Source organism: Rhincodon typus, chromosome 13 (genome assembly GCF_021869965.1).
Source record: "Rhincodon typus isolate 14 chromosome 13, sRhiTyp1.1, whole genome shotgun sequence".
In the NCBI taxonomy this organism is placed as follows: domain Eukaryota; kingdom Metazoa; phylum Chordata; class Chondrichthyes; order Orectolobiformes; family Rhincodontidae; genus Rhincodon; species Rhincodon typus.
This window is the reverse complement of record NC_063344.1, coordinates 4852161-4862916: the sequence shown is the minus strand read 5'-3', so window position 1 is coordinate 4862916 and position 10756 is coordinate 4852161. Positions and strand designations below refer to the sequence as shown.

Sequence of the window (10756 nt, the reverse complement as noted above, 5' to 3'; positions counted from 1 at the left end):
GTGTGTGTTGGGGGGGTAGGGAGCGTGTGTGTGTGTGTGTTGCGGGGGTGGGGAGTGTCCATTCATCTGATGTCATAGCGTCTGCATGGCTTCACCAATATACCATGCCTTGGGGCATCCTTGCCTGCAGCGTATGAGGTCGACAATGTTGGCCATTGTTCCCACGTGTGACGATCATGTCTGTGTCAAAGATCTGACATGTCTTGCAGAGGTTACCGTGACAGGGTTGTGTGGTGTTATGCTCGATGTTGTCCTGAAGACTGGGTAGTTTGCCGTGAATAATGGTGTGTTTAAGGTTTGGCTTTTGAAGGCGAGAAATGGAGGCATGGGGAAGATCTTAGCGAGATGCTCTTCATCATCGATAATGTGTTGAAGGCTGTGAAGATCATTGCGTAATTTCTCCGCTCCCGGGAAGTACTTGATGATGAAAGGTACCCTAATCAGACTGATCCCGTGTCTGTCTTCTGAGGTCATTACAGTTTTTCACTGTGGCACGTTGGAACTCACACCCACACACCCACCCTCCAATGCAAAAACTCTCCCTCTCTCTCTCTCACTCTCACACACACACACACATATACATAAATCTATGGGGTGAATTTGTATTTGCCAATGAATTCTATTTTGTTTAAAAAGCACACAATTTATAGACAGTCAGTCAATGTGGCATTTTATAAATTCCTACTTTAGAAATAAAACCAGTCTGACTCCAAATCAAAGCACAAACAGATTCTAAACAAGGCCTCACACCTAACATGCATTGTCTACCTAAAATGTCACCTCTACGCTGATAAAACCTTTAGTTCTCTCAGGACAGTGACTTCAAAGAAATTTGGGGATTTATATATATGTATTAAGCAATTAAAACCTTCCAACAGCATCTTAGATTTGTTTAGTACATCCTCATCAGTGGTGTGACCCTTTGATATTTTTCTTATAAATTCTGTGTCTGATCCTGCCTCTCTCACTAACACCTAAAGGAGTGAGGCTCCGAAAGCTTGTGTTTTCAAATAAACGTGCTGAATGATAACCTGGTGTCGTGTGATTTCTGACCTTGTCCACCCAAGTCCAACACCAGTCCTCCACATCAGATCTTTCCTTTATGTTAGAAGATCCTGTTCTTCTACTGGTTTTGTGAATCGTGATATTTTCTGTTGTATTGAAAATATCGATCCAACCAAAATAGTGTGCTATGCTATATTTTTTCATACCCATGTTTCTTTCCTATTCTTTGTCTTGTCTCATAATTGTTGAGTTCCAAAACAGAAATTGCTGGAGAATCTTAGCAAGTCTGGTATCCTCTGTGGAGAGAAACATGACTTGAAACATCAATTCTGTTTTCCCTCCACAGGTGCTGCCAGACTTGTTGAGTTTCTTGAGTAATTTATGTTTTTGTTTGATTACCAGCCCTGCAGTTCTGTTTTAATGTAATTATTGAATCCAGTTACCTTGCATTTCATTTTAAAGAAAATGGTGAAATTTATCGTTTAAGGTAAAGAAATTTAAATGCCCTGGTGTTTGCTGAAACGTTTTTGTTTTAATACCCAGGTTGTTAGAATGAGTTTTAAACATGCTTTTATATAGCTAAAACAAGTGCTTTGAAATGTTGAAATATTTTCTAGAAATATTTTTAGCTGCACTGAAATGGTGTAAATACGTAATTGAAAGTGGGCATTAAATTTTAATTGTGTTAAATTTTTTAAAAGGTACTCCAGATCCATATTTAGTGTAATCTGATGCCCACGTTTGTCCACATCTGCCGATACCTTGTGAAACTACCATCCATCGGCCAGGGATCATCTGACTGTCCGACTGCAATATCTCATCTCAACATGTGTGACCATTTTCGTTTTTATAAATTTCATGTAATTTTCATTTTTATTCAATATAATCAATTATGTCCATTGTACAGTTAAAACACCAAAAGCCTGATGTGCTCATGTAAAACAATGTATTTTATATGACTAAAGAAAATTCATCTTCTGCTGTAGATGTTGTAGAAATTGCTTATAAAATTGTTTTATAGAAACCGGAAAATTTCAAATTTACTGCCTGATTTGTAGGTTCTATGCATTTACTTGTAATCTTTTTGTTTTAGAATACTTTAAGAATTTTAACTTTATGACACAAACATTTTAATGTTTATCAATGTTAAAATTGTATTGCTTTTATGAGTACTCTTAATGTTGTATTAAAGCCTTTTCACATGAATCACATTGGCCTACGAAAGATGTACAGTGAACAGACATTGGTGACACATGAATCATATTTATTGACAAATGTGGACTTTTTACATTTTATGTATTAAACGATGGAGACATTACTGGCTAACAACAATACAATTCAATGTTGCACTTTCTGCTGACGCAAGCTCAATATTACAAATAAAGCATTTTGTTACAAGTGTTCAAAATGTGTTGCTGACATTCTGTTATTTAGTAGTTTGTAACAACTTGGGAAGTGTAGGGTTAAATGAAGTCTCATGTTCTTTTACTCGGTGCATGGAAATTTTATCTGGACTCTTGTGCATTTACTTATTGTGCAGGGTGTAATTTAATTCCAGAATCTAATATGTGCACTGAACTCTGCCAGGAGGGTTGATATAGATTCTGTCACTATTTCGTGAAATGGCTTTCCAAGTTGTGTGGTTCATCTAGTGTTTGTTCCCTCTTTCTAGTCTCCAATTTGTCATTTCCAGTCATAGAAATTGAAAAGGTTGAAAATAAAATTGTTGCTTGGTATGCAGTCAATGTGGCAACCAGTTTAAGTGATGTAAACAGTGAGAATGTTGTAATTGTTATTCCCTTGGTTGAGGAAAGGTACAATGGATCCCAGCAGGTGATGGGAGATTAATTTACCAGTTAAAGTGGGAACTTTTGTTTTACCCCTTACAATAATATAATGACTGGATTAATCTATGTCTGCAGTTAAAGCTGATAAATTCTATTGATGTCAAGCTCCCCAACCTTGGATTTCACTTTCCCCAAACTTCAATTTACAGGTCCAAAATCTTAAAGTTAGAAAGGTCATTGGCCAGAAATATTAGCTGTGTTTTGTCCTCCCCCATAAATGCTGCCAATTCTACTCAGAATTTTCAGCAGTTCAGTTTTGATCACTTAAAATTTAAGTTGGCTATTCAGAGGTGATTTTAGAAAGCACATCGTGTAAAGCATAATAGAAATCTGGAACTCTTGCAACCCCTGAAAACAAAACCTAAACCCTTTACAAATTACATTGTGAACAATATCTATGAGTTGGCAAAGGTAGTGAAACCACAGCAGGTTGGTGGCATTGAGATACAAATCAGCAATGATCAAACAATGGTGGCATAGAATACAGGGGAAGAATGGCCTATCCTGTTCATTTGTTGCCCCCAACAGTTCGTAATATTCCAACCATCAACGTGACTTAAAAGTAACCAATAATGTTACAGTATGCTATATTTTAGTGAAAATACACCATCCTTTTCCAATCCAGCCAATCTATACCATCAATGCAGATCTTATGGGTTTTTCTACATTTGAACTTCATGTTAAATACTCGTCTTTCCTGCCAAAAGAGATAGCTAATCTAATCTTGCACTTAATGATGAGATTAGTGCTGCATCATTATATTTTCATTATCACCAAGATTATTATGCAAAACCACATCAAGGACAGTAAATCATACTAGAATGTTGGAACCAAATTAAATTTAGTGTTGCAACTCCTGCTAGTTCACAGTGTACCTGTACTGTATTAATAACTTTCATGTTGGAGGTTTGATGTGTTACAGTTGAAGTTACTTTTAAAAATTCATTTGTTTTTCTGTCTAAAAACCTATTAATTACAGGGGGACGCTTTGTTCTTCTGTCTTTTTACCTCTGCTACAAATGTATTCTGCTGAAATATATACCAGTGAATACTACAATAAAGTATTATGAAGAAGGAGAAATTGCTATTTTGATTGGAGACGTTCTCAGGCTCTTCAGCTGTGAAGATTTAGGTCTTTTTGAAGATGCAAATAAATTAAAGTACAAATAAATTGAGGGAAAATGCTAGTGTGGGAAAAAATGGCTAAAGGTCCTACTAAAATTAAAATGAAAAATGCATAGAAAGCCATTGAGCCTGTTCCACCATTCATTTTTTTTACTCTGGTCTGTTTCTGAGCTTTATCTACTGAACCTGGTTTCTTAACTCTTAAGATCATAAGAAATCGGAACAGGAGTAGGCCATTTGGCCCCTTGAACCTGCTGTGCCAACTGATATTTGAAAAATAATCTTGTTAATCAGATATTATCTTTTGTTGACCCAGCTACAGCAGCTTTTTGTGGCCATTCACAGTTTTCTATTCTGGTTATGTGAGGAAGTCCTTTTTGATAAGATCACTCATTGGTGTAATTTAAATTATGTTACATGCTTTTGTTCTGACCTTCATACCAGAGGAAATAATTTATTTCCATCTGTGTCAACTTCTTTGATCACTTTAAACAATCTCGATGAGAATTAGAATTTTAAAGTTGATTTGCCTGAGGAAGGTCTGAAAAGGGGATGTTGAAAAAGACATGGGTGATGAGCATGTGGGATTCCCTATTGGATAGATTGAGTTAATGAGATCCTAGATTAATTGTAATTGAAAACTGGCAGCATTTCTAATCTTCTTCTGAAGAAGTCATAGAGTTACTCAGCACAGAAACAGACCCTTAGGTCCAACGTGTTTGCACTGACCATACAGCCCATTCTGATCTAGTCCCCTTTGCTAGCATTTGCCCCATATCCTCCTTAAACCTTTTCTATCCATATACCCATTCAGGTGCCTTTTAAATATTGTAATTGAACCAGCTTCCACCACTTTCTCTGGCAGCTTGTTCCATACATGCACCACCCTCTGCATTAAAAAGTTGCCCCTTAGGTCTCTTTTTAATCTTTCCCCTCTCACCTTAAACCTATGTCGTCTAGTTTTGGACTCCCCTAACTTGGGGAAAAAATAACTCTGCATCTAAATCTGTTCTTTTCTCCACAGATGCTGCCAGACCTGCTGAGTTTCACAGCAGTTTCTGTTTTTGTTCCAGATTTCCAGTATCTGCAGTATTTTGCTGCATTTGAGCTGATGAGTGTACCTAGTTCTCTAGGGATTGAGATAGACTCTGTGTCAGTCGATCGGCAGAATTCGATTATACTGGGGAAGACTTGCATTGAAGTAGAAATAAAATCAGAAGTTCCTGGAAAAACTCAGCAGATCTGGCAGCACCTGTTGGGAGAAAGCAGGGTGCATTCAAAAAGCACTGTTTGGGACCAGTCCTGAAGTGCTTTCAAGTGGATAATGTCCATTTGTCGTGTGTTGCAAGGTTGGAAATCTCTCAGTGAGGGAGTCATTAACACAAAACCAACAAACTTTTCCCTGAAATGATAGAGGCTGAGGGGTGACCTTATAGAAATTTATAAAATCATGAGGGGCATGGATAGGGTGAATAGACAAGGTCTTTTTTTTCCCCCAAGGTAAAGGAGTCCAAAACTAGGGGGCAACAAGGTGCAGAGCTGGATGAACACAGCAGGACAAGCAGCAGCATAGGAGCAGAAAGGCTGACGTTTCGGGCCTAGACCCTTCTTCATTTCTGCTCCTCTGCACCTTGTTGTCACAGATTCTCCAGCATCTGCAGTTTCTACTATCTCTGATCCAAAACTAGGGGGCATGGGTTTAAGGTGAGAGAGGAAAGATTTGAAAGGGACTTAAGGGACAACTTTTTCCAGGCAGAGGGCGATCCCTGTATAGAACAAGCTGCCAGAGGAAGTGGTGGAGACTGGTACAACCACAACATTGAAAAGGCCAGAAGTCGACACCAGGTTGTGATTTCGAATAAACCTTTGGACTATAACCTGGTGTCGTGTGACTTCTGACTTGGTCCAACACGGGCACCTCCACATCATGGCTAACATTTAAAAGGCATCTGGATGGGTACATGCATAGGAAGGGTTTAGAGGGAAATGGGACTAGATTAATTTAGGATACCTGTTCGAGTTGGACCGAACGGGCCCGTTCGCCCTGCTATTTAAAGCGCCTGAGCGTTTAAATTGCACATTGAAAACATCCCCATAGGCCTGCGATGGCACCTCCCCTTTAAGATGGGCTGATGCGCTGCGTCACAGGGGGCGGGGGTGGGTTAGTGACCTCAATACGGGGAGGGGGACGGCGGTTTCGGGGGGTGGGCGCAGAGAAAGCGCCAATGGACAAGCTCATTGGGGGGGGGACTCCAGGCTGAGTGGTCTCATGATGTCCTTCAGTGGCCGGGGAGCCCTGCACTCGGCTCGCTGTAGACAGGCCGTGACACCAGGAAGCGGGAGGATGCGAGTGTTTCTCTTGGATACATTTTTACCTTCGTGGGATACAAAGTAACTGTGAGAGAACTCTCCCTGGGCTGTTGTTCCCTGCTTTGGAGACCTCTCCCTTCATTTTTATTGGTGTTCAAACCCACCTCTGGTTTTCCTTTTTGTTTTGAAACACAGTCTTTTCTTTGTGACTATTGCTTTCCAATTCCCCTCCCCCTGCCTTTTATTTGTGAAGAGCTTGTTTCATGGCTCCCCGTTTCCAGGCTGTCTGATTCCCGCCACCTGTCCCACCGCCCCCCATCACTTCCCGGGGATGGGGTCTGTCAGAAATGGCCTCCGACGGACTGACACGTACGTTCTGGCCGTCGATGTCGGCTCCACGTCCGTCAGGTGCCACGTGTATGACCCCGCCGCCAAGATCAAAGGGTCGAGCAGCAGGCCGGTAAGATTTACTGAGGCGAAGGGTGTGAGGGCAAAATCTGAGCCTAAGACTGTGTAACCCAGGGCCCACAGGTTCAGGGCAATGGTTCTCAATGAGACCTTCCTGTTTCCAGCCAGAACCTCTTGTATCGTTTTGTTTGGGTGTATGTGCATTAATGTCATAATTTAGCTCGGTCTAGTTCAGCTGGAGTATAGGCAATGTATAGGCATCGCCTGTGACATTTCGGGTACTGTGTAAAAAGCCAACCGGAATACGCTAGTTCAGATTTTATTGCAAGTTTAGTTTGACATCGCTGTTTTCAATGTTCTCTCTGAAGTGAACAAGCAGCCTTCACTATCAACAGTATTGAAAAGTACCTGGTGTAGGCTGGGATTCTGCGCAGGCTGAGTATACCATGAAAATCCCAGCACTCGACTTCTTCCTCTCGCCTGAGGCGTGGTGACACCTCCAAGTTTTTCTCTCTCTTTCTGCCTCCACTCCCCCTCTCCTGAGAGCAGCCCTGGGACCGTGGCAACTTTTTTTACCTCTTTTACTGTAGTGATTTACCTACCAATGCACCAATCAATTTACACCCAATCTTTGCAGTTGCCTAGTTAACCTCAGGATATGAGAATTGGTATTTCAAACGTAATGCGATCTTTGATTAACTAGGACAGACTATTTGTATTAGTACAGGGGGTAATTTGAACAGAGCAGCTGTAAGTGTGATATTTCCTGGCTATGCGTCAGCTGGTGGAATGAAGTTTAACCTACAACTATTGCAACGTGATATGTTCCTTATGCCAACTTCAATGGTTTTTCTTTCTAAACTGGAAGTAGCTATGTAACTAGAGTAAGACAGTATTGCAGGGTTTCTCCAAACACTTCTCCTTTCAAAAAAAGTGAATTGCATACATTATAATTTTGTATTTGCAAGTTGCCCAATTTTTGTGGCCAATCAAGAAATTTCTAATTCATCACAGAATTATTGCAGTGCAGAAGGAGGCCATTCAACCCATCATGGCTGCACCAAACACAAACTCCATGAATGAAAAGTTTTCGTTCTTGTCTGTCTTGCTTTCGTCTACCCCTGCCCTCGATTCAGACATAATCTTTGAAGCATTCAGGTCTTTTAATTACACTCATCAGTTACTTGTCTTGTGTCTGCTTGTTCTGGGGACTTGTTCCTTCCTTTTGGACCCAGCTTAAATCCAAATGTTATTGGTTCCCCTTGCTGCAGGAGAGTCACTGTCTAAATCCTGTCTCGTCTCCAATCCATTATTTGACCATGTGACCTGATCATTGCAATACCTTGACTTTGGAGTTATCGATAAAACCCGTCTGGTTCATTGTTGGTTAGTGAAGGAAATCTTTTGTCCTTGCCTGGTCTGGCCTACATGTGACTCCAGACCCTGTTATGGTTGTAGTAGTAATGGACTATCAATATGCAACTTCCATCATCTGGCTCCAATACTTGCGGCTAACCATGAACTAAAAATTGGTTTTAAAAATCACAAATACTGACCTAAAATGGTTGTTGTATCCACCTGAACAGGTTAAAACCATCAGTCAGAGAGGATCTATCTGAGCCAGAGTAACATTATGAAATTTTAATGTTATAAAAGGACGCTGGAACTCTGATTTGCACCTCCTGGTTGATTACACACCTTCCTGGAAGTTGCACATTGAGGCAACAATATCTGTGAACACTGAGCAGGTTCAGGGAGATACAAATGGACCTTTATCAACAGTGCTGCTGAGCAGCAGAACAGATGAGGAAAACTGGATTGTAAGCAGGAATAGGAAGATTCTATTTTTGCCTGTCTATCTGTCATCGAGCTCAAAAGTCAGTGCCTAGTAAGAAAGCAATTTGAAACAACTGTTCACGAAGACTCCAAGAATATCTGCAAACCTCAGCTTTGCTGAGGGAGCAGGAAGACAGCTTTAAAAAAAAAAAAAAATGGGATCTGGGTTATCGATCTTAACTGAAGGACCCTCCAACTGGCATCTGCCTATAACTTCCAGTCTCTATAGATCTCTCTAAGGTTTTGGAGTAGATTTGTAGCTTGGGTTATGGGTGTTGAGGTTGGTTGGCTCGCCAAGCTGGTTCATTGTTCCGCAGATGTTTCGTTACCATGCTTGGTAACGTCATTAGTGCAGCCTCTCATGAAGTGTCGGTGTGTTTTCCCGCCTGGTTTTTAAACTCTGGGGTCCGTTGAGAGATGGATTGCCACACTTCTGGTTTTCCTTCGTAGTGAAATGTATATGGGGTCGAGTTCAATATGTTTATTAATAGCATGTTTCGTGGAGTGCCAGGCTTCTAGGAATTCTCGTGCCTGTCTCTGCCTAGCCTGTCCCAGTCAAAATGGTGGTTCTCCTTGTCCATGTGGATTGAGATGAGTGAGTATTGGTCGTGTCTTTTTGTAGCCAGTTGGTGTTCATGTAGCCTTGTTGTTAGTTTCCTTCCTGTTTGTCCGATGTAGTGTTTCTCGCAGTCTCTGCAGAGGATCTTGTAGATGACATTGGTCCTGTCCATGGCGGGGAGTAGGTCTTTAGGTCGGGTGAGCAGTTGTTGTAGGGTTGATATGGGCTTGTGTGTCACTCTGATGCCCAGCGGTCTTAGGAGTCTTGAGTTCCTACGTGTTCCTGATGTAGGGTAGTGTGATGTGTGTGTCGGGGTGTGTAGTATCTTTCTGATGTTCGTGTAAGTATCTTCTGACCCAGTTTTTTGGATATCCATTAACTTTGAACACCTGGAAGAGGTATTCTTCTTCCTCTTGGTGTAGTTTGGTGTTTCTGTTGTGTGTTGTTGCCCTTTTAAATAGTGTTCACATGCAGCTTCGTTTGTGTGCTGGGATGGTTACTATTGAAGTTCAATACCTGGTCTGTGTGTGTGGCTTTTCGGCGTACTTTTGTTTGCAGATCCCCATTTGTCTTGCACTCTACCATGACGTCCAGGAATGGGAGTTGTTTGTTCTTCTCCTCCTCTCTGGTGAATTTCATTCCAGTGAGGATGTTGTTTATAAGTTTGTATGTCTCCTCTAATTTTAGTCCGTTTAATGATGACAAAGGTGTCGTTTATATAGCATATCCATAGTTTAGGCTGGATTTGTGGAAGGACCGTCCTTCCTAGTCTTTGCATCACTGCTTCTGCTATGAGTCTGGAGATAGGCAATCCCACGGGTGTCCCGTTGATTTGCTGGTATGTTTGGCCATTGAAAGTGGAGTGGGTGGTGAGGCATAGGTCCAGTAGTTTGAGCATGTTGTCCTTGGAGATGGTTTCACTGGGGTCTTGCTCTTGTTCAAGTAGTGTTGTCATTATTTCCCTTGCTAGTGGTATGTCTATCGATGTAAATAGGGCAGTGACATCAAACGATATCATGGTCTCTTCGTCGTCTATCCTTAAGTCTTTGGAGTTGAGGAATTCTTGGGCTGAGTGGGGTGACTTGTTGACGAGGTGCCTGAGTCTCCTTTGTAGTTCCTTGACTAATCTGTGTGAGGGAGTGCCTGGCAGGGAGACTGTGGGTCTGAGGGGGACTTCCGGCTCGTGCACTTTAGGGAGGCCGTAGAATTGGGGTGTGTTGGTTCCTTCGGGTTTCATTCTTGAGTCTGCTTTGTTGATCTGTCCTGTTTGTTTACCTCTTTCTAGCGTGTAGAGGATTTTGTTGCCTAGTTTCGGTGTTGGGTCAGTTTATTAATATTAACAATTTGTCTCTCCACAGATACTGCCAGACCTGTTGTTTCTCCAGCACTACTTTGTTGCTTGTTGAAATGTAGTTGCAAAGTCCAAAAAAATTCTTTAAGTGAAATAGATTTTGGACAAAATCTAGCATATGAAAACTGAACGTCTTTCATTTGGAAAATCTGTTAAACTTGAAAGGTTTCAGAAAAGATTTACAAAGATGTTGCCAGGGTTTGTTGGGGGTGGGGGGGTGTTGAGGGATAGTGTAAAGGTATAGGAAGAGGCTGAAAAGGCTGAGGTTTTGTCCCTGGAGCATCAGAGGCTGAGGGGTGACCTTTAGAGGTTTAT

At 41.4% G+C, this 10756-nt stretch overlaps 2 protein-coding genes across 2 annotated transcripts in view; both read left to right on the top strand.

Annotated features, from left to right (window-relative positions):
- Nucleotides 1-2408, top strand: part of LOC125484666 (5'-3' exoribonuclease 1-like) — a 47847-nt gene extending 45439 nt beyond the window's left edge. Inside the window, exon 19 of the mRNA XM_048604228.1 lies at nucleotides 1707-2408. The gene's annotated coding sequence lies outside the window, so the exon portion shown is untranslated. The remainder of the gene's footprint in view (nucleotides 1-1706) is intronic.
- Nucleotides 2409-6193: 3785 nt separating this feature from the next.
- The window catches only part of gk5 (glycerol kinase 5), a 78594-nt gene continuing 74031 nt past the window's right edge, over nucleotides 6194-10756 (top strand). The window contains exon 1 of the mRNA XM_048604484.1: nucleotides 6194-6747. Coding sequence (XP_048460441.1) covers nucleotides 6619-6747 — 129 coding nt within the window. The 5' untranslated portion in view covers nucleotides 6194-6618. The remainder of the gene's footprint in view (nucleotides 6748-10756) is intronic.